Source organism: Leuresthes tenuis, unplaced genomic scaffold (genome assembly GCF_036924035.1).
Source record: "Leuresthes tenuis unplaced genomic scaffold, fLeuTen1.0.hap1 SCAF_15, whole genome shotgun sequence".
NCBI classification, from domain to species: domain Eukaryota; kingdom Metazoa; phylum Chordata; class Actinopteri; order Atheriniformes; family Atherinopsidae; genus Leuresthes; species Leuresthes tenuis.
In genome coordinates this window covers 1,716,784-1,741,689 of record NW_027325369.1, presented here as the reverse complement: position 1 = coordinate 1,741,689, position 24,906 = coordinate 1,716,784, and the positions used below count along the sequence as shown (strand labels likewise).

General features: G+C 42.2%; 1 protein-coding gene across 3 annotated transcripts in view; it reads left to right on the top strand.

Moving 5' to 3' along the window:
- Positions 1–10,455: 10,455 nt before the first annotated feature.
- mdga2a (MAM domain containing glycosylphosphatidylinositol anchor 2a) overlaps positions 10,456–24,906 on the top strand; it is a 90,526-nt gene continuing 76,075 nt past the window's right edge. For all 3 annotated transcript variants that reach the window (XR_011907713.1, XR_011907714.1, XM_072365669.1), the window contains exons 1-2: positions 10,456–11,091; positions 23,338–23,477. Coding sequence is in view for 1 of the 3 variants with exons in the window: in XM_072365669.1 (XP_072221770.1) it covers positions 10,860–11,091; positions 23,338–23,477 (372 nt within the window). In the remaining 2 variants the exon portion in view is untranslated. The remainder of the gene's footprint in view (positions 11,092–23,337; positions 23,478–24,906) is intronic.

Sequence of the window (24,906 nt, the reverse complement as noted above, 5' to 3'; positions counted from 1 at the left end):
AAGATACATATGCATTCAAAAATGTTTTTATGTATATATATATATATATATATTATAATATTGTATTGTAATAGTGTTTAATTTCAATTCTGCAATTTGGACCCAGGTTACACAACATTTTTGTTAGCCAAACTTAGCACAGAACTTCACCAATCCTGTCACAACTGATTTAGCTTTAAGGATGCACAAAGTTGTTGCTTCAGTGGTGGCACAGATAAGAGTTAAGAGGTATTGATAACCAGATTCTGACTTTGGTAGAAGGCTGACACGGTCCACAATAAGCCTCTCAAATGGCTCCCCAAAAACAGGAATTGGCTGTACAGGTGCAGGAGGAATCGCTTGGTTTAGTTTTCCCGCTAACTGACATATATGACAAGTATGACAATACTCAACAACGTCTGATTTCAGTCCAGGCCATAATTGTTTAAGTATTCGGTTATACATCTTAGTAATACCCAAGTGGCCAGACACTGGACTATCATTCACCAAATTCAGATGTCGTCGATGTTGCTTTATCTGATCTTGTCACAGCCAAGCCAGCAGTTGGGTCTGCAGTTGTTCAAGGAAGACTTATAAATGACAGAACAGGGACACAGATTGTGGAAATGATTAGGTTTGAAAATATCTTGTTCTAGTGTTGATGCTCTGTTGAACTCTTACACATCAAGTGTTTTCAATGTTTTGGATATCATTGCTCCTTTCAAGGTCAGAATGGTTAAAAGTAAGCAAAAGGCGCTATGGAGAAAAGAAGAGTTGGTCAGGGCACAGAAAAGGGAGTGCCGGAGAGCCAAACGTAAATGGCGCAAGTCAAAGCTCCAGGTTCATTATGAGATTTACAAAGAAAAGCTATGTGTGTTCAACCAGACTTTGCGTAGAACAAGGGAGAGTTATTTTTCTGAAATCGTCAAAAACTGCTGTTTGCTACAGTAAACAGATTAACAAACCCTGCAGTTTCACTGCCTCTAGAACTAATTTCTACATCTAAGTGTGATGAGTTTGTAGTATTCTTTAATGACAAAGTTCAAGGCATTAAAAATGCAATAATTTCCACAACGGAAACAACTACTCTGCAGCCAGCTCGACACCTAGAGCTGAGACATTCCACACCTGTCACTGACAAAACAGTCAAAGAGATCATCTGCAGTCTGAGTTCATCGACATGCTGCCTTGATGAACTGTCCACTAGATTTCTAAAGTCTGCGCTGAGCAGTTTGTTACCACAACTCGCTCATCTAGTTAACATCTCACTCCAGACTGGAGCATTTCCCAACCCCTTGAAAACTGCTGTAATTAAGCCTCTTCTAAAGAAGAGCAGTCTTGATGCCACAGTACTGAACAACTACCAGCCCATATCAACACTGCCATTCTTAGGCAAAGTCCTAGAAAAAGTGTATACCAACAACTTACTGACTTTCTCCTGTCAATCACGAACGAGGAGACTGGCGGATAGAAACGCAGGCAGACAGGCGGAATTCAGTTGTCAGGGTTATTTATTCGGTTCAAGGGTCAAAATCCAAGAGGTCAATCAGAACAGGCAGAGGTACAAAAGACTGTTGGGAGATGAGCCGCTCATGAAGGCCGAAGTTGGGGGACGAGTGCCGAGCTGGTCCGGTTCCCTGATGAAGCGACTTCTCTGCCTAGAAGACAGCCTCTTGTTGACGCAGGAGGCTAAAGCGACGAGGGCATCCAGCTCCACAGGAAGATCCAGAGGAGTGAGGTGATCCTCCTCAGGGAGTGAAGGACTCTCGCAGCTTCTCTAGCAGGAAGAGTACAATAGAAGATTTGTTTAAAAGTGTCCATGAAGAGAGTTACATACGGCAGAACGCCGGCTCGATTCTGCAGTGGCCCACGCTCTGGCTCTCCCCAATAGATGGGACATGACGAAAGCTATTTTCGCTCGATCCGAAGGAAAGTCAGCAGCCTGGAACTCAAAATGGAGCACTGAGTGAGAATCTTTCCGGACTGGAGAGACAGATCTGATCCCTGAGGGCAGAGCAGGAGCCGGAGTTGGTTCTGGAGCCAGAGCTGATGATGAGGCTGGCGCAGAGGATCAGCTGACTGAGAGGGGTGAATGGCTGAGCCCATGGCTTGAAGTTGCCCGATGACATAGTTGAGCTGAACAGTGACTATTTCACATGCCACGTCGCTGCGTTGGGAAGCTTCTGCCACAGCATGTCACAGTCTGCTCAGTTTGTCATGTCATAGTTTTTGTTTAATCATGTTTTGTTCAAGTCATGTTGTTCCCCTGTCACGTTCAATTCACTCAAGTCACCTGGTTAATTGTTCACAGCTGCACCTCATGTCACTGATCACTCCCCTCACAGTATTTAGCTTCCTGGTTTACTTTCAGTCACTGCAGAATCCTCACTACCCTTTCATGATCTCTCCATGTCTTGTCAAGTAAGGTTTTGCCACCATAGTCATAGTCTCGTTATTCATAGTCTGGTTTGTTATTTTTCCTTAGTCTTGTTATTTATAAATCATAGTTTTGTTTGTTCGCCATAGTTCTGAGTATTTTGATGATCCGGCTCTGCCGCGCCCTTTGTTCATGCTCCCTGTCTTGTTTTGAGAAATAAACCTTGTTTTTGAACTAAAGAGAACTGCATCTGGGTCCTACCTTTCCAAGTTCCTGACACAGCAGGAGGGAAATCCGCCTGAACACAGACGCAGGGAAAGTCTCAGTCTTGCCTTTGACACAGTTGACCATGTAATCTTATTATAGAGGTTAAAAGATTGGTTGGGAATCTCTGGTAGTGCTTTAAACTGGTTCAAGTACTATCCCGAGGGCAGGAGGTACTTTGTTGAAATTGGTAACTGGGTCTCAGACCAAATGGCTATGACCTGTGGGGTTCCCCAGGGGTCAATCCTGGGACCCCTATTGTTCAATCTGTACATGCTTCCATTAGGTTAGCTAATATGCAGCTGTCATATATAGTTATATAGGGGAACTAATGTTGCCACAGAAACAGTTACTTTGTAATGCAGAATGTTGGAGTGGAAGTGAATTTGTTGTTGCCAAGGTTATAGGACGTTTTCTTATGCCGGTATGTGTTGATGTTTTGAGCAGTCGTTAAAAAGTAAATATAAAATGATCAAACCGACCCTCTATAATTCTATAGCAGCTATAATGTGTCCTACCACAACTATGCAGATGAAACTCAGATCTGGGTGTCACTGACGGCAGGAGAACACGGGCTTGTAGATTCATTGTGTCACTGTATCGAAAAGATCAGTGTGTGGATGCAAAACAATTTTCTCCTGTTAAACTGAGACTAAACTGAAATCATTGTCTGTGGCTCACAGAAACAAAGAGAAAATGTTATCAGTCACCTTGAGACTCTCTCTCTGGAACCTAATAATCAGGTTAGAAATCTAGGGGTAATATTGGACTCAGACCTGAACTTTAACAGTCCCGTTAAATCAATAACATCAGAAGCTTTTTACTATCTAAAAACACTGCCAGAATCAAAGGAATAGTGTCTAAATCAGATTTAGAAAGACTAATCCATGCGTTTGACTCCAGCAGGTTAGACTACTGTAACGGCCTGCTCACTGGGCTCTAAACGGGCTGTAAGACAGCTGCAGTACATCCATGCTGCTTGAATCCTGCCTAGAACCAGGAAATATGATCATGTTAGTCAAGGGCCCAGGTCTCTGCACTGGCTTCCTGTCGCTCAGAGAATAGACTTTAAAATAGCTTGTGTACAAGTCTCTTCATAGTCTAGCACCAAAGTACATCTCTGACATGTTAGAGTCATATGAACCAACTTGGACTCTGAGAACGTCAGGGAGGGGTCTCCTGCTGGTGCCCAGAATCTGGACTGAACAAGGTGAGGTTGCGTTTCAGATTTTCCAAGCAACGTTGTCTGCCATAGCATAAAGAGTGATTTTCATGGATATCCATTTGTATTAAAATGTACAGGTATCCACCATTAATTAATAATTTATTTTTTCCTACATATCACACACCGCCATGCACATGCAGACATAAGAGTACATATAAACATTGATCTCTGCTTAAATTGTCTGGTGTCTGGTGCAGCAGTTAAGTACAGTAAACTTTCAAACTTCAACTACTCACCCTGTGGTTTTGTCATTTTTTAAACCCGGCCCCCACAACCCAATTGCCAATTGATGTTTTGAGGAGGCAGATATTGTTTCCATCCTAATATAATCTAAAAGAAGTCTAAATTTGTTAATACACAGATTGTTCTTCACTTTCCAGTTCATGAGAATATTTTTCTTTGCAAGACATGGGCAGACATGCACAGGGAGGTGATGTGTGCTGAGTTAACTTCCATACTGATGTAATCTAAGTCACCCACATGCACAGTGTGGGGCATGCATGAATACTACACCTGAGCCATGTTGATAGGTCCTCACAAACCTCAAGCCAGAACTTCTGTACATGCACACAAAACCACAAAGCATGTGCATAAATATCAGGTGTGTTATCTGTGCAATGTGAGCAGATGTTTGAGTGTGTTAGACCCATCTGGAACATCTTTTGTCCTGTATAATGTGTTCTGTGAAATATTTTGTATTGTACGAGCAGCAAATTAGGATTTTCAGTCATTCTGAAGGTGTTGAAACATATTTGTGGCCAGAAGTTATGATTGGAACTGATTGATAGACCTGCCTCCCATTTTGAGGATGGTAGGGAAATTCTGTCTTGTACAATAATCTATATAGATATATGTGCACAGTTTTGGGGTGCAGATGTTTAAAACTTCTGCTACCCTGTTTGGGAGTTGTAAGTCTAGTTGGTTGACAATATATTTCTTAGTTATTATAGACTTAAGTTGTTGATATTCTAGAAATGTATTGCTGCTGATCCTATGTTGTGGTATGAGCGCATCAAATTAAGTAAAATTTCTATTTTGGATTATATGTTCCAGATGTTTGATTCCTTTGATCTTCCACAGAGTAAAGTTTAGCATTTTTTTGTTTTGCAGTATGTCAGGATTGTTCCAGATGGGTGTAAGCTTACATGGGACAATTGAAGACTTTGTTATTTTAAGAAATTCCCACCAGGCTGTCAGAGAGGTGCTGATGTTAAAGCTTTGAACTTTGAACTAATAAGTGGCAGGTCAGAGATTTCCAGATTGTTCACATAGTGCTTCTTTTATATTCAGCCATGGTTCATCTTGTGGGCTAGGTTTAAACCATTTTGATTATATTTGCCTATTGGCCTATGATCTATTGGCTAAGAAATACTGCTGAAAATTAGGTAAATCTAGTCCACCACTGTCCTTGGTCATCTGTAGAGTTTTAAATTAATACACAGTAGTTTGTTTTTCCACAGAAATTGGGAGATGCATGAATCTAGTGACTTAAACCAAGTAGCAGATGGTTTTATGGGGATCATTGAGAACAAATAGTTAACTTTTAGTAGTATCATCATTTTAATGGATGCAACTCTCCCCATAAGTGATATGGGTAATGACTTCCAACTAGTGAGATCGTCCTCTACTGTCTTTAATAGTTGTACATAATTTAGCTTTGTTAGCTCTGAGAGCCTGGAGGAAATGTTTATGCCTAAATATCTGATATTTCCTGACTGTAAAGTGATTGCTGGTATATTCTGGACTCTGCAGTTAATGGGCAGAACTGTGGTCTTAAACCAATTGATAGAGTAGTCAGAAAGTGCTGAGAATTTATTTATGAGTGTGATCGTGTGAGTGAGAGACGTCTGTGAGTTCTGGAAGAAAAGTAATACATCATCAGCATAAAGACTTATTTTATGCTCAATATTTTGGGGTTGGATGCCTTTAATATTTCTATCTTGTCTAATAGCAGCTGCAAAAGGTTAGATGAAAATAGCAAAAAGAATAGAAAAGAATTTCCAGTTAACTCAATCAAATGCTTTTTCTGCATCTAGAGAGACTATTGTGGTTTCCAGGTTGTTGATGGTAGAATAGTGTATGAGATTAATTAGCCTGCGGGTGTTAGTGGATGAGTGTCTACCCTTTATGAAACCTGTCTGGTCAAGATGTATTATAAGTGGAGTTATTTTTTCCATTCTTTTGGCGAGGGCTTTACAAATTATTTTGAGGTCTGCATTTATTAGAGATATTTGGCGGTAGCTGGATGGAAGTATGGGGTCTTTTCCTGGTTTCTGTAGTAGGATGATGTTAGCAGAGTTCATGTATGGGGATAATCTGCCATTTGTAATACCTTGTAATACCATTTTGTGAAATGTAGGTGCCAAAATAGTCCAAAATTCTTTGTAGAATGGTAAATGGACTTGTACTTGTATAGCGCTTTTCTAGTCTAACTGACCACTCAAAGCGCTTCACTACATGCCACATTCACCCCACTCGCACACACTCATACAGCACGTCTTAAGATACACATAACTACGTGCTTTTCTAATCATTCACACACATTCATACCCCCAATGATACACTGGGGGGGCAACATGGGGTTCAGTGTCTTGCCCAAGGACGCTTCGACATGTATCCTGGGGAAGCCAGAGTCAAACCACCGACCTTCCGATTGGTGGGCGACTGCTCTTCCTCCTGAGCTACAGCCGCCCCAGAACTCTGCTGGAAAACCATCTGGTCCTGGGGCTTTGTTACTCGGCATATGTTGAAGGGCTTCATGGAGTCCTACTACTGAGAGAGGCGAATCCAAAGCCATGGCCTGTTCGGGTTCTAATTTGTTACTAAGAAACTGATCTATGTTACTGTCTGGTGGATCATTTTGTGATGAATATAACGTTATATAGAAGTCCCTAAAAGTGTTGTTGATTACGTCAGGGTCATGGGTGACATTTCCTTCTGAGTCCTTAGCAAAAGTGATTGTTGTTTTCTCTTTGTTTATTTTTAATTGATTTGTTGATAACCTTCCAGATTTATTCCCATGCTCAAAGTTCTCCAAGCAAAGTATTTTTTATCAGGAACTGTGTTGTTTCTCAATAGTCTATTTTAACTCGAGATTAGCTTTTCTTCATTTATATTCTCTGAGAGTGGGGTGGTGGGAGCGCCAAGCATCACAAAGACCAAAATCATTCATATACTGTTGAACAATATTTGTGGACTGCCACTTCCGCTGACTTCCTGAAGTACTGAGTCTGTCCACTCCTGAGTCAGATACCATGTTAAAGTCCCCTCCTATGATGAATGTGTTGTCTGAGTGATCAGAGAGTGAAGTGAAAAAGGAGTGAAAATGAGGGGTCATCAACATTTGAGTCATATATATTAGCATAGCTTCCAGGTTCTTTCTGTGTGGAGTCTGCTTGTTCTCCCCGTGTATACGTGGGTTCTCTCCGGGCACTCTGGCTTCCTCCCACCGTCCAAAAACATGCATGTTAGGTTCATTGGTGTCTCTAAAATTGTCCTTAGGAGTGAGTGTGAGAGTGTGTGTGGTTGTTTGTCTCTATGTGGCCCTGTGATGGACTGGCGACTTGTCCAGGGTGTACCCCGCCTCTCGCCTGATGACCGCTGGGATAGGCTCCAGCCCCCCTGCGACCCGACCAACGGGTTTAGCAGGTAAAGAAAATGGAACTCCAACGACTCCCGTAATGCTTGAAATTCTCCATGTAGAATCTCTAACAGAGACATATGGTCGTCGAAACTGGATAATTTCTTATCGATTAACATCAAAATGTCTGTTGAATCATTCCCAGTTGGAGACGTGATGACATGATAGGTTTGGCTGTTTTTCCCCATGACGATCGTGTCAAAACACTCATCTCTGTACTCCTTTAGGCTGTCCACACTTTCTTCACTGAACTCCAGTGTTTTTTGTTATTTTTCCACCCAAAAATATATTTATTAAAACTATAGTTATTAGCGAAGTTATTATTTTACTGAATTGTTTGCAAGATTAGAGTCGTGCCAAGTTTGGCTCTGTTGTTCTGTTCTCACAGAATCTAGTGACACTACAGCACCTCTGACCTCATGTCCTCTCCGACTATTGTACTTTTAAGTTGACTATACTTGCACAAATTAATTTTCTCTACTCTCAATAACTTAAACCATTTGAGGCAATCATTTGACACAAATGGTTTAAGTACAATCAACTAATCCAGGTTAAAGTGTAGTCAATATTTCATTAAATTGAAATTTGTATTTTCGTGATTCTTTCTGGATTTTCTCTGATGGGTTTTTTTGACAATATGTTTTCAAGTCGATTTTTTTTTTGCTACCTCTCAGAACTGCCTGCCCTGTTTCCCACAAAAGGTTGGAGACAAACCCGGGAAGTTGTTCAGTTCTAGGAAGGATGCCCACTCACTTTTCATAAAACAGTCAAAATCAAGAATCAAGAATCTTTATTGTCATTATACGGGATAACAAAATTTTCTTCACGGCTAAAAGGTAACATTAAAGTAAAAAACTGTACACAATAAAATAGAATAAAGTCTGATGTAATAAAATGAGACTATACATAATAAAATATAATTAAAAGGAATGTAATCCCTGATAAATCTGAGTCTTTAAGAACAGAAGTACTGACGAGCCATCTATTGAAATGTTGAAATGAGTTATGTTAGACCAGCTAAATGATACAGGGACACCCTCACTAATAATTATAGGGTGGATCTTTCACTCTTAGTGGGGCGGATTAGCTCAATATTTTGCACCAATCAAAAAGCATAAAATTTGGTAGATGTGTTGGTGAATTTATTTCAAACAAATCTGGATATTGGGCCACCTCAAAAGCACCCCCTAGTGGCCGTAGAAGCCATTTGTAATGAGAATAAATGAATGATTGATAAAAACTGCCCTTTTAATAATACCAAATGGTGATGTATTGTATATTTTTGGAAAGCCTGATTAGTCACCGTTACAACGAGGTAAAGCTTGTAAGGATCGTGCATTCATGGAATGAGCAACAGGGCTGAACTTGCAGTAGCGTCCCTCAAAAATGTGCATCCCTGTGGGGCGAAGTAGCTCAATAAATCACAAGAACAATTCAATTTCCTGTCCAAGGCTCTTATTCAGGTATTCTGTAGGGAAGAAAAGGAAGTTGTTGTCACTGATGGACAGGGGGTGCTCAGCACTCAGCCTCTGCCTGATCTCCACACCCAGGCCCCATGCAGCCACGAAAAGGCTGACAGTCCCATGCTACTGCATGCGACACATGCAACTGGAAATGATCAACATACCTGATTCAGATCGATGCCTCACTTGCTGGTTTGTGCAGAATTTAAAAATCCTTTGAACAGATCCCTTTAATCTGAATCAGGTGTGTTGCAGCAGGGAAACATCTAAAACCTGCAGGACAATGGCCCTCGAGGACCGAGTTTGACATCCCTGTTCTGGAGATTGTTCGGAAATCCCGAAAAATACTAAGTTCATACTACGTGATGGTAGCTTTAGAATGTGCTCTTTCATTATTTTGTTTTCAGTGATGGTGGAGGTTAGTTAAGTTGTGAGTGTTTTGATCATTTGTTGTAGTGAGTTAATATCACGTGTGAGTTTAACGATTATTTCTTAAGCAAATCCCAAAAGCTCTCTCACAGTGACTGGAATTTTATATGCAAGATCTAAAGGAGCGACGGTTGGTCATCAAGTCAGGTGAGTTAGTTTTCAAGGGAAATCAAAATGTCACTAACCTCTGGGCAACAGAGCGATTTTGGAGAAGCGGATAGTGTTCCTTGATTGGAGAGTGAGTCCGGATGGAGCCTTTCCTTTATTTTATGGTTTAATTTACTTTTTTGTTGTCATCGGGTTTGCCTTTATTGGTGGTGCAGAATCTGTTGTAGTAGACTATTCGTCAAGGTAATGCTCTAAATAATTCAGGTTGTTTGAATGTCGTGCCAGGTGTTTGTGACGAAAGAGGAGAAAAAGTTTTAATCCAAGTGTTGTTTTGATGAACAGCTCTGTCAGACATGGATTCATTTATTTGTTGTAACTCAAAGATCTTTTTTCGGTGCACAGGCTGGAAATGTTTGCTCTGCAGTGGGTTCAGTGGTCTGTGGAATATTTTATCAAAATAATATCAGTCCCATATACTTATAAATTGTGATTATTATTATTTTAATAGTAACTGCGTTGTATTAATTGGAATAATTGTTAAGGCCACCCCAAAAACTATTAAACGTTTCGGTAAAGTATTTTATTTTGAAATTATAATCCCGGAAGCCGCGCTGTCCCCGCTGTAAAGAATTTATCCCCTCCACCCCCATCAGCCCCGTTTGTTCTTTCCCCCATTTATTAATTGATCTACGTGTTTTTTTGATCCGGTCAGTGTGTGGGCTGTGACTTTACTTCTGTGGTGTATTTATCTTTTTCTAATCACTATGATTTAAATTATTTTCCCTTCTCGCCGATCTAATGTGAAGTACCACTGTGGTACCGTTCCTTCGTCTCATTTCCTTTTATATTTCAGCCACTCAATAAAAAAAAAACATTTTATGAATAAATGTATATAAAAAAAGAAACTGCTGCTTTTCTTGCGTCCTCACCGGAAGTCGCGGCATCATCACTGAGTCCCGTCCTCCTGTTGTCGGGCCGCGACCAACCGCTGGAAACTGAGACAGAACGAAGCCGGTGTTGCTGATTTGGTCGTGGATGTAATGAATGTATGGGTGTAAAACCCCACCATTCCTGGGAATGGGCACCTGAGACTTTTTTATGTTTCACCGATCGCGGGATACTGAGGACTTTTCTCTTCTTTTCTTTTTTTTTTTTCTCTCCGTTGAATTTACCACAATGTCACCACCAAGGAGACACTGGCTGAAGCACCTGATTCATCTCCGTTCTTTGCTGGTCATCATTCTCGTCAACTGTTTCTGATGGTCTCAGTCAACATCAAACCGTTATGAGCAGAACCTGACCTACCCATCTCATCTGACCGGGATCGGGGGTGGGGGGTGGCAGGGAGCTGGAGTGGCACTTTTGGATTTGTGGATGAGAACCGGTCAAAAGACTAGAAGGGCCCCGATCATAGCGGAGGAGGGAGTTTGGGCTGCTGCATCTGCGGGGAACCGAACTGACAATCCTGTTCTTGTAGGTGGGATCGGGATGGGGGGCGGAGAAGCAGCGAGGCGCAGAGAGGAGGATGAGAAGATGAGTTTGGTTTTTGGTCTCCTGTGGCTGTTTACCAGCATCCTGCAGGGCGTGCACGGTCAGGGTGTATACGGTAAGGACACGCAAACAGTTCCATGTTTAATTCTCATACATTTTATGTGGCTGCAGCGCGCGATCAGCGTTTGACCCTGAACACCACCAACAGCAACTTGACCTTGTGAGGGATTTAGAGCGTTTATGCTGAATATGTGCGCGCGTGTCTGAGAGAGCTTTGCTCACAGTCTCATCACAGCCATGCCTGGCCTGGAGGCACGACAGGTAAGCTGCTGGCCGCATCCATACACACCTGTGGATACCAGGAATGACACCATGATTCCTGAAGAATTCCTGTGATGACGCTTGGATTCGACTGGAACAGTTTGATCAGATGTCTGTTTCTGTGGAAACTTATGACTGTAGCTTCTCTGTACCCCCACCCCCTGAAAAAAGTTACTCTGACAGGTCACTATATGTTTCTCAAAGAGTTTTTTAATTTATTCCCCGCGGCTTTAAGTGTTTCACTCATAAACTCAGACACTGGCCTGGCATAGACTGAGACTCCCACAGTAATCAAGTTGGACTGACAGGTTCCAGCTCTTTTGAGGATCTTTCAGCTGCATCTCAGGTTGACTTTGGCAGTTCAAGTCTGCTCACTGCAATCAAAATATGATCAGTCATCACTTGAAATTTCTGCCCTGAAATTATTATTCTGACCTTTTTAAAAGTGACTTCTTGAAACAAAGCAAGCAATAAAAAATTTTAAAAAATTATTTTTAATTCTGCTTCAAAGTCCAGGTAAAAAACCTTTTCATTCTGATGCTTGTACAGCAACTCATTGTGTTGATACCTTATACAAGATTTACAAATTCTACAAAATCCTATGTTTTCCTTGCCCACAATTTCTTCCCGTTATTTCTTAATCTTATTTCTCATCTCTCACAAGTTTGACAAAAGAAATGTGTAATTTATTGTTCACTTATAAGCTTTGTATTCTTTCATTTACATTTCATGTCCTTAAGCAGCAGATGGAGTTAGCTCAGTTGTCGTCACTTTCCCTTCATGTGATGTACAGTATGTTATTACTTCAGACACAAAAAGACAGTAAAGCAGGACAGTCCTAAAAAAACCAAAATATAGACTCATACAAAAATAATCCCTCTGAGTCATCATCTTAAAGCGCAGCAGAAGTGTGTGTTGCAGTCTGTAAAGACATTTTCCTCTTCAGTGATTCCCTTTTTTCTTTTTTCTTACTGTGCTGTATATGGGATGTTTTTGAGCCTCAACTGTTGAACAGAAGGTTTTATTAATCTAAAAATAACTTCAAACAAAAAAACCCACATATATATCCATTTCTTTGGAAGAAAATTGACTATTACATAGAATGTAAAGATGCAGAACCTCTCTGTGAGACTGTGGATGTGTTGACTTGTCTTAACACAAAACTAGTACATTTATTAATCTGCTTTGCTCTTTGGTGCTTTGCCCTATCTCACACCCCCTTAAAGTATTATTATTATTATACTGCATTGAGGAGCAACTTTGAAGTTTTCAAACTCCAAGAAAAAATAAAAGAAACGCAAACTAAAATTGCTTTTCCAAGTTGGTTACTCAGGTGTGTAGCTTATTAAAGTTGTCACTTTGCCTTCAACGATTGATCATCCATATGAACATGTGGAAAGTTCGAACTTCAGCACCCATCCATCCATCCATCATCTACCGCTTATCCGGGGGTCGGGTCGCGGGGGCAGCAGCTTTAGCAGAGAAACCCAGACGTCTCCGTCCCCGGCCACTTCCTCCAGCTCTTCCGGGGGGACCCCGAGGCGTTCCCAGGCCAGCCGAGAGACATAGTCTCTCCAATGTGTCCTGGGTCTTCCCCGGGGTCTCCTCCCAGTGGGACGTGCCCGGAACACCTCCCCAGGGAGGCGTACAGGGGGCATCCTAACCAGATGCCCGAGCCACCTCATCTGACTCCTCTCAATGCGGAGGAGCAGCGGTTCTACTCCGAGCCCCTCCAGGATGACTGAGCTTCTCACCCTATCTCTAAGGGAGGCCCAGACACCCTGCGGAGGAAACCCATTTCGGCCGCTTGTATTCGCGATCTCGTTCTTTCGGTCACTACCCACAACTCGTGACCATAGGTGAGAATGGGAACGTAGATTGACCAGTAAATAGAGAGCTTCACCTTCTGGCTCAGCTCCTTCTTCACAGCGACGGGTCGGTGCAGAGCAACACTGCAGACGCCGCACCGATCCGCCCGTCAATCTCCCGCTCCATTCGTCCCTCACTGTGAACAAGACCCCGAGATACTTGAACTCCTCCACTTGGGGAAGGATCTCATTCCCGACCCGGAGAGAGCATTCCACCCTTTTCCGGCCGAGAACCATAGTCTCGGATTTGGAGGTGCTGATTCTCATCCCAGCCGCTTCACACTCGGCTGCGAATCGCTCCAGTGAGAGCTGAAGGTCACGGCCTGACGACGCTAACTGAACCACATCATCCGCAAAAAGCAGACTTCAGCACCCCGTTCAAATAAAATATTACTAAGTGTGTCAGACCACACGTTGCATACGTGTTGCTCATGTTATGTTTGCTATAAAAATGGTTGATACGAGCAGGATATCCTAAGAGTAAATTCAAGTGGTCATCTTTGGAATTACTTTAGATTTTGCAACATACATGGTACAGTAATGCTGTCTTTCTCTAAAGGGACATCACATTTGTGGACTCGCCTGTTAGCTTGCCTTCCACCCAAGTAAGGCAGTTGAAGCCTCTCATACAAATTAGTCAATACTGGGCACAATCAGCTAGAGCATGTCCCTTGTCAGAGGTAAAAATGCCATCTCTGACAAGATGGCAAGATTTATATGTAAAGATACACTGTATTGCCAAAGGTCAGGGGTTCCAATCACTTCCATGGCCACAGGTGTATAAATTCAAGCACCTAGGCATGCAGACTGCTTCTACAAGCATTTGTGAAAGAAGGGCTCTCTCTCAGGAGCTCAGTCACCATGACTGAGGATGCCACCTGTGCAACAAGTCCAGTCGTGAAATTTCCTCACTGCTAAGTTTCCACAGTCAACTGTCAGTGTTATAACAAAGTGGAAGCGATTGGAAATGACAGCAACTCCGCTACGAGGTGGTAGGCCATGTAAAATAACAGAGCAGGGTCAGAGGATACTGAGGCACATAGTGCGCAGAGTCAGTCGCTACAGACCTCCAAACTTCATATGGCCTTCAGATTAGCTCAAGAACAGTGCGTAGAGAGCTTCATGGAATGGGTTTCCATGGCCGAGCAGCTGTATCCAAGTCATACATCATCAAGTGCAATGCAAAGCGTCGGATGCAGTGGTGTAAAGCACGCCGCAACTGGACTCCAGAGCAGTGGCGACGCGTTCTCTGGAGTGACCAATTACACTTCTCCATCTAGCAATCTCAGACATGGATGAGCCAGTTTGGTGTGGAAGAACTTGGCTGGCCTGCACAGAGTCCTGACCTCAACCCGATAGAACACCTTTGGGATGAGCCAGGCCTTCTGTCCAACATCAGTGTCTGACCTCACAAATGTGCTTCTGGTCAAAAATTCCCATAAACACACTCCTAAACCTTGTGGCAAGCTTTCCCAGAAGAGCTGAAACTGTTATAGCTGCAAAGGGTGGGCTGACGTCATATTAAACCCTATGGATGGGATGCTACTTAAATATATCTGTGTGTCAAGGCTGATGAGCGAATACTTTTGCCAATATAGTGTGTCCTGTGCATGTTTATGTTGGAGGGGTGACATTCGAATACAGTCGAAGAATTCAGTCAAACTTGATTTCTGGAAAAAGTAACAACTCCATAACATAGAGTAAACACAAAAACTTTGGAAAATTTGATCTTAAGGTCAAAAGTTGTGTGATTTAAACTTTCAACATCTTCCTTCTGAGGTTAGTCAACGCAGTATTACTCTGCAGTAAAGGAGAAGAAAGATTAGATTTGAAAGACTTTGTTTACAGTCAGTAAATGCTTTACCTTAGAAAATCATGTAATGACAACTGTGCACACTCCATCTGCTGATAATGTCAAGTTGTTGAAAGAATATAGCAATAAAAACACATTTTCAAGGTTTCAAGGTTCTTATGCTGTATTTCATCCTGTGATATTCCTACAGTTTGGATGGATGGAGGCAAATTCAAGCCAATTGCAGTCCAATTAATTTAATTCCAAATTAATTCAATTTATACAAAGCCAGTTCAAAGAAAAGTTGCATAACTAAGGAAACCAACAGATTGCACAGAAACTTCTCTTCGATCCCATCTCCTATCCTATCCTATCCTCCTATCCTATTGTCGCCTTGTCGTCCACAAGGCGACAATAGAAAGAAACCCCTGGCAGAACCAGACTCGGGAGACCGGGGGAACCTCTGCCTCTACTGTGGCCAGGCCAGGCAACTTACCACTGCCCAATAAAAGGGAGGGCTCAGCAGTATGGGCGTTCTGCCACATCCAGCACCTGCTAGCACCCTGGACGTTCATCTCCTGGGGACTGTCACTCATCAGACCACATGTTCCTGTCTGGCAATCATCATAACATCACACAGTTCCATGTCCTGAAATCACCTCATCTCCCGCTGATCATTGGCTCTGTCACCATAACCCCTAAATTGACTGGGCGAACGGGGTCCATCCTTGGGTTGAGTTCCTCCTGTGATCAGATCTGCCTCAGACAAGCTACTGCACCTCTGCTGCCTGCCAACTCTAATTCAGTCCCCGACCTGTCCGAGATGCCTGCCTAATATCCTTACTTTCGGGAGGTGTTCAGCAAGGTGAAGGCTACCTCCCTGCCCCCTCATGGGCCCTACAACCGTGCCATAGACCTCCTGCCAGCCACCACGCGTCCTAAGGGTCGCTTCTACTCGAGGTCTTTACCTGAAAGAGAGGCTATGGAGTCCTGTATTAACGACGCATTGGCTGCCGGGATCATCCGTCCGTCCTTGTCATCCGCTGGGCCAGGGTTTGTCTTCGTCAGAAAGAAGGCGAGGTCCCTGAGACCCTACCTCAAATACAGTGGCCTCAGTGACATCACTGTCAAGAATCATTACCCCCTCACACTCATCGCTTCAGCCTTCCAACTGCTTCAGAAGGCTACGATTTTTTTACCAAGCTGGATCTCCGCAACATCTATCATCTGGTCTGGATCCAGGAGGGGGACGACTGGAAGAAGACCTTCAACATGCCCACTGGACACTATGAGTACCTGGTCATACCCTTCAGCCTCACCAATGCCCTGGCCCTTTTCCAGGCTCTCATCAGTGACGTTCTGAGAGACATCCTGAACAAGTACGTGTCCGTGTACTTCAGCGGTGGGAAACCTTTTTCATATCAAGGGCCATTTCAATTTTTAGTCCTCCGAGGGCCATACTATTATGAACACATACCTAGGGATGCAAAAAAAAGACGGAAAAAAGTCTATAACCACTGTGTTACTAATCCTCATGATTGCTGCATTTCTATGCATGTCAGACTCACTTAATGCGAGGGCTGAAACTGTTTCTATTTGCCGAAGCCTCAGATGTCAGCTGGTGATGCTGATGCTCTCGGAGCTGGTTTTTCAAGTTTGGGTCACTCAGGCTTGAGCGGAAGCAAGTCTTTGCAAGAGTCAGTGTTGACAGAGTTGTTCACAGCGGTACGTTGTCAAAGATGTAAACTTCAGGGCATGTCTCCTCAGGATAGGAAAATCCTCAGCACGAACATACGGTTTGTAAAAGTCCAGGACAGAGAGGTTGTTGTACTTAGCTTTGAGATCATTGTGGTTTTGCAGCTCAATTATTTCCATTTGGAGGTTGTCTGGTTGTCATCAAATGCCTGAATGAGTTTTGCATACTCACCAGCATATAAAGTTGTAACATCAGGCTTTTTGTTCTTGCAGGATGGGAAAGTGTGCAGTGTTTCACCTTTCAATTGTCCTTGCCACAGTTTTAACTTCACTTCAAATGATTTCACAGTTGAAAGCAGAGAGCTGACGAGCTGGTTGGGACCTTGCAGCTAGATGTTTAGCTATGACAGGTGCTTGGTGATGTCCACCATGAAAGACAGATTACTAAGGAACTTGCCATCACTGAGTTCCATGACAGGTTTCCCCTTCATCTCCATGAAGTGTCTGACTTCTTCCCGCAGTGCATAAAACCATGCAAGCATATTTGCATGACTCAACCATCATACTTCACAATGATAAAACAGATCACTGTTCTTTGACTCAAGCTCGTGGAGTTGCTCCTTGAACTGGCGGTTGTTGAGCGCTCTGTTTATGGTCGACACGACAGTTTTCATCACATTGTTAAGCTTCAGGGAATATGAACGCAGACTCTCTTGATGTATGATACAGTGGCATACAACCAAATCACTTGGATCCAGGTTCAGACGGCTAATGCAGTCAATTATTTTTGCGCGCCAACCATTGCGGGGGCTCCGTCAGTGCGCGATGCTGCTCAACTTCTCAAATGGCAGTTCAAAATTGTTCATGATTGTTCATTGTTCATGATTAACACCCTGTTTTGAATCTTTAGTTGTGCCATGCATGGCTTGCAAAGACAGCGTCTCCTTCTTCGTTTCAAACTTGGCCTTAATCCCATGCACAAAAATGTCAAGCTGCTCTGTGTTTGATGTCTATCGTCTCATCACAGGCCAGAGTCTCTTGCAGTGTCCTTCAGTGTTTTTCCAATATCTTCCGCCATATCAACAATCTTGTCTGCAACAGTTCTTCGAGACAAGCTTCGAGAAAGCCTTATTTACTGCAGTCTCAAGGTTCAAAATCTACTTCAGGTCTGGACATTGAATAGACCATCGCTACGCCTTGTTTTTGTTTTCTTTTTCATCGCTTTTTGTAGATTTGTTGGTGTACTTTGGATTGTTGTCCTGTTGTATGACCCAATATTAATCAATCTTTAGCTATCGGACAGATAGCCTCATATGGCCAGGCCCTGTGGCTGACAGTTGGTATGAAGTCCGTCCATCCATCCATTGTCTATACCCGCTTAATGCAATTCAGGGTCGTGGGGTGGCTTGAACCTATCCCAGCTGTCATTGGGCGAGAGGCAGGGTACACCCTGGACTGGTTGCCAGTCCCAGGGCCACACAGAGACAAACAAGACACACAAGAAAGAAGAAGAGTTTTCTCTTTCTAGACAATCTTTAATTTTGCACAGGGTGGGTATTGTGAGGATTTGATCAGTTCTGATATTGATACCGATACAGTCATTCATACCAATATTTTTCCATACTAATATCGGTACAATACAAAACTCTAATTTAAAGCAAAACATGAAGAGATAACATGTAAATATGTAAAAGCACATTTAAGAAAAGTTATATGTTTCTTACAAGTTTTTCTGTAATTTGTTCTGCAATTATCGGATCACATTGGGAAAGAAACGTAGTGCACCGTGAGCTTATACTTTCAAAGCATATTTACATAACATCAGACATAGGGGTCTGCTTCTTTCCAATTGTCGGGAGACAAGCTGGCTGAGCAGCAAGATAGGAACAAATTTCTTTAAGCAAGGCAAAAAATTTGCTGATAGGAATAGCAATAGCCATTGTAAATTAGCATGGATAGGTTAGCTTGATCAAGTTTTAGTCTGTCAATCCTTTATGGGACAAATGTCATACACAGTTGGGACACCGTGTGAAATATCAATAAAAACAATGCAATCTTTTGCAAATCCTGTAAATCACTATTTTATTTACACCAGAAGAAAGAAAAAATATCAAATGTTGATAGTCAGACATTTTACCACTTACTACTACTACTTTACTACTACATTTTACTAAAATCTTGAGGTTAGTGACAGCGACATGTCCCACAAAAGTTGGGATGGAGGAATCAAAAGGCTGGAAAAGTAGGAGGTGCTAAACAGAAATTGTTGGACAACATGGAACTAATAAGTTTAATTGGCAAAAGGTCAATAACATTGTCAGGCATAGAAAGAGCACCTTAGAGAGGCATACATATAATCATCAGAATCTTTTTGATATTTTGGGAGAGTTCAGGTACTGGACTGGTATGCCTGTGGCCCAGACCTTCCACCAATTGAAGACATTTGACACATCATCAAATGCAAAATACGATAAGAATACCCAGACAAAAAATGTCAGACAAGAATGGGACAGCATTCCTCTCCCAAAGGTCCAACAGCTGGTCTTCTCAGTTCCCAATTGTTTATGGACTGTTCTTAAAAGATGAGTGGGTGCTACTGTACACAGGGTAAACAAACCATTCTCACCATCTGGTACACGCGCGACTGGATCTTATATAAGGTGTTTGAAATGATGTACTGACTCTGCCTTCACCCCACATACGCCTGCATTGTAATGGTGCAGATGCACTCTCACGGCTCCCTGTTGGTTTACTGGCTACAATTGTTTGTACTGTACTGTCAAATGTACTGACTGCAGATGTGTATTGACGGTGTTACCCACAACACTTTTATCATTTGAACTGATATAATTATTCAAGAGGGAGGAGACTGCTGGAGTGATTATTCCTTGGCTAATTAGCAGTATGACCTTTTGTTACTGACAGTGAACAACATGCTTGCTCTCTAACATCACCTACCGTACTTAACCAATATGCTTCTGGGCCCTTTGTCCCCTACTATCCCCTTAATGGAACCATCTCCCACTGATTACAGTTGGAACATGAAAACAATGAAGAAAATACTGTATATGCTGTGTGTCTATTGAATGACATGAATATATCTGCAGCAGTTAAGAAATGGTTTTGGTATATTGCCTGTCAGCACTGATATGTGAATTGGCAATGCGCTTCTTACCTTTAATTGAACACAGTTGTTGTGAATGTTTTAATGCAAAAGAAAATCAAACTGGTCTTGAGGAAAAAACATCTGTTTCAGGACCAGCAGACATTTTGAGAAATGGGGACTGTGTATATTCTACTTAGTTGTTTCTGTGCAACGTTAGATCCCTGTCAGATTATCAGTAATCATATGCGTCTCAGACGAAAGGGAATGGAGTCATAATAATATGTGATATTTATTACTATTTATAATTGTAAAGTGTGCACTGATGACATTTCTGTCAAGTCCATCAAATACAAATTCTAGTTGTGACCTGTAACTGCTGCCTGTGTTGGGGATAAAGCAGCCAATACATACAACATCGGAAAGGAAGGAGAGAATGGAGGCTCAAGGAAGGAAGGAGAGTAAAAAGGATGAAGAGGAGATTAGGATACAACATCTGTGCAATATTTTTTACATTTAGAGAGTGGAGGCTGGATGTTCTGGTTCACTGCTGTTAACATGATTTTCTCTGTGATTCTGAAAAATGCAAATAAGGCATCGGGTGGGCACGCAGAACACAGAATGTCGTTGCAGGGTTTCTTATAGGTCAGAGGTCAGCAACCCGCGTTTCGCTCTTTCATCCCTCTGCTGCGGCTCCCTGTGGCTTTGGAAAATAAATAATTTAGATAATGAATAATTCATTTAAGTGTTTAATTTAAATGTTTTATTTTTACTTTGTTAGGTTTTTTTCAATTGAATTCAAAATGTGAAGATTTTGGTGCTCTTGCATTGAACCAATGAATAAAACTCTGAAAAACAATAGGCTAACCGTTTTTCAGAGTTTAAAAAGTTGTTACATGCAGAAATAAAATTTTGTTTTCTCTGTAGCAGTTAATTGATTTCATCAATGCCACACACTAGTTGTTTTTTATATAAAAAATGCTTACACATAGCATAAAGGTATTAAAAAATATATATATTTCCAGTGTTATCTTCATTTTAGATGTCTAAAGGGTTTTGTTGCTCCTGGTTTTTTTCCTTTCTCTTGGGTCCAAGTGGCTCTTTGAGTGTTTAAGGTTGCTCTGGAGTTGCCCATGGAAACGGGCATCATGCGGGTGTAGGGAGCCCCTGGATGAGCACCTCTGTGTTGGCGTTCTCCCTGGTGAGCAAGAGGGTCACCTCACTATGGCTGCAAGTCACAGGAGTGAAGGTTCTGACTGTCGTTTCTTGTTATGCACCAAACAGCAGCTCTGCTTACCGCAATGATGGAGAGACCTGGGAGGCGTGATTGGGAGGAACAGCCTCCCTCATCTGATTTTGGACTTGGACTGTGTTAGTCATGGATTGTTTGTTACAAACACCATGTTTGAGCATATGGTGGTTCATAAGTGTACCTGGTACCAAAGTGTACCTTTGGCCAAAGGTGATCAACTTTGTAGTCATGTCATCGGACCTGTGGCCGTATGTCCTGGATACCCGGCTGAAGTGGGTTGCAGAGCCAGATCTGGTTAGTCCAAACAAGTACACATATCGGGGGAGGTTGGGATCATGGAATCTGAATGGACAATATTCAGGACCTCGACTGTGGATGCAGCTTCCAAGAGCTGTGGCCTGAAGGTAGTTGGTGCCTGTTACAGCGGTAACCGGAGGACCCACTGCTGAATTCTAGCAGTGAGGGAAGCCATCAAGCTGAAGTAGGCCTTTTGGGCTTGGTTGTCCCGTGAACTGAGTGGCGTGGGCTGTAGCATTGGTGGTTGCTGAAGCTAAAATTTGGGTGTGGGAGGCCATGGAGAAGGACTTTCGGTTGGCCTAAAGGATGTTTTGGCAAACTGCTGACCTGAACTGAGGATATTGTCAGGCAGTGACAGGAGCACTTTGAGGATCTTCTCAATCCGGCTAGCATGTCATCTATTGAAGAGGCAGAGTCTGAGGGCTTGGGGGAAGACTCGTCCATCAACTTGGAAGTCGCTGAGGTTTTTAAAAAGCTTTCAAGCAGTAAAGCCTCGAGGATGGGCGAAATTTGCTTTGAGATGGTAAAGGCTTTGAACATGGTAGGACTGTCTTGGCTGACACACCTTTTCTGTCACGGCCTCAGGACACAGATGCAGGGTCAGTTTCAGTTTATTTATATAAACAGCAGGTGGAGAACCTCCAAGCAGAGCAAATGAAAGGGCTGTGAAATCCTGAACACTCTCCTCAGTAAATGTCTGAGGATGGTGCAGCTATGAAAAATGATCAAAGTCAAAACCTCTTCACTCTAGGAGGAAAACAAAGAGCTATGAACGATTACAAAATAAAGCTTCTCGCTCTCCTATTGAGGCGGACTTAAACAAAAGACGCTCTCTTAAAAAACAGGCACTATGAAACTTAACAATTGACTATGAGCACACCTTTAATGGTGGTACAAAGATCTTTAAGAATAAAAACACAAAATCGCTCCACTAGAGGAGGAACTATGAAACTTTAACGAATGCAAAGCTCCACTAACGGAGGTGACTATGAAAAGGGTACAAAGCAAAATCACTCCAAAAGGGAGGAACTACTATGAAACTTACCTATGGATAACTAATCTATGGACAAGGAATAACTTACAAACAAAATAGCTCTGAAGGAGGATCACTCTACTTCAGGCTCATGGATTCTGTTGCTGTGGAACAAAACACTAGAAGTGAAGCTAGAAACACACACTGGCCCGAGACAAGGGAGACACAGACTATTTGAGCACAAGACGAGCCAAGGGGAACAGGTGGAAACACTTTGGGAATCAGGGAAGACAATCAGACACAGGAGGAAGGGCAAGGTACCTGAAACGAGAGGGAAGTTAGTGATTTCAAAATAAAACAGGAAATGAGGAGACAAGAATCAAACCTAAATGGTGACATTTTCAATGTCACATGGAGGTCTGAGACAACACTAGTGGAGTGGCAGACCGGGGCGGTGGGTCACATTCCCAGGGAGGGCCATTTGCTATACTGTCATCTGCTGAGACAGCAGCATGAGAGTCAGAGACTTCAAAAAACTAAACTCAGTGACAAAGCTGGCTCTGTGCTTGGGACTGCTCTTGAACCCCTGGGGCTGACTTTGCAAAGAATATTGCACAAGTTGATTAAGATAATGGATAATACCCTTAATACCCTTAACAGACTACTGAGACCCCCTCAGAGGTTCATACTCCGGAAGAGGAGGAATTGTTTTTAAGGGAGGGAGAGAGTGTGCACAAGTGTGGTAGATTTATACTTTAATGTACCCTAAGTAACCAGAATGACCACAAATGTATGGCGTTCAGATAAAGCCATCGATATATAGCCTGGCATGCGAGATATTCAGCAAATTCAGTCTCTAACTCATCAATTACAGACTGCATTGTTGTTTTGTATAAAGACATCCCAGTTGTATCCCAGTATTTCTATCAGGTGGCCACATGTGCCTTTTTTGTTGTTTAAACAGTCACAAAAACACAAAATGACTAGAAATACACCCAAAAAACACACTTTCCATGTATTAACCCTCTTTATGTGTGTGTCTCTATGTTGCTGTCCACAGCATCCCCTACAGTGCAAATAGTGTACTCAGGTCAGCCCTGTAACATGGAAGAGGAGCACTACAGTGAGAGGGTTTACACTATCAGAGAGGGAGAGACTCTGGAGCTCCAGTGTCTGGTGACTGGACACCCTCGACCACAGGTAACACTACTCTGGGTACAGTGGGAACACTGGGTGTATGAGGGGTTGTATTTGTGTAAAAGCCCTTAAAAGGGGATATTTGTAAGGAAGATGAGCGGACACAAACTCTCCCCCACCTAATAACAGAGGTGGGGGAGCTTTACTCCTGCTCACACAGCTCTACACTCCCTCTGCTGGTGCCTCCCCGCCACAACCTCTGCGCTTAGTACCACTTATAGAAGGTTACGTTAATTAAAGACATAAGAAACATACGAATGCTTCAACATACTGCAACTAACACTAATATCACAAATGTAAGACACGGCTAAACACAGAATGGGTTACATATCAGGACTATGGAAACATAGTCCAGTTCATGCTGGGACTTACTTAACATTAGGAATGTGCATTACACCATCTTCACATTTGTACTTATGGTTGTATGGTTGTACATTTGTGGTACTTCAGAGATGCAGAAGTCAACAGCTAGCATCACAACAACGTGAACAATGAATATAACGGACGTCAAACGAATCACTGGAAAGTGAGTGAAGCAACTGATAAAACTCATTTATAAATTACTGATAAATTTCTCTCTGTGGTATTGAAAATGGTGTTGAGTATTTTCCTTGATGCTGATATCGCGTTTGAAATTCTAGTATTATGACAACCCTAACAGTTAGTTTTGTCAAATACCTGTTTTGGTATACAGAGGGAGAAGTCTGATTTCAAGTTTCTGGAAGCAGCAAAACCAGGAAATTCTGGAACTTTTGATATATTCTCAAGAAGACTTATGGATTGGCAACTTAATTGATTATGAATAATTATAGATTGTATTCTTTCAAAATGACGTTATTTTATTACATTGTGTATATTTTATTACATTCTATAATAGCCGAAACACAGTCGATATTGCAGGGCCCTGCCATTGCAGGTCTGTGTCGGTGCAATTCTTTTAAAGTGAGTTTTTTTTTAGATTACCTAAAAGTTTCATGGCAAATAAAATAAAAGTTTGTTTGACAGGTCATATGTATCTTTGAGTTGCTCAAATGACATGAAGATTGTATTGCTGTAACTGTGTTCAGGGCACCTTACCAATTTATCATGCCAACATTAAAAATATATCTATATATGCATTAGGGTGACCAGATTCCAATTCACCAGATGTGGGACAAAGACTATGTTTGTGTGGGATAGCAATGCATGGAGGTAGTCTAAAATAACTTTAAAAAATAAACCTCTCTATTCTGCCCCTTAGCTTGTACATTACTTTGCCTTCTGGTTGATTCAGTAGCACATAACAGACTGCAAATAAAAACTTATATATCTTATTTACTTTCCCAAGTTCTCTCACGTAAGAAAACAGTAATCATGGAGCTTTCATACTATTGCACAGTGCCTCTCAAATTAACACACCTGACTGTACAATTAAACAGAACAGACAGTCAGG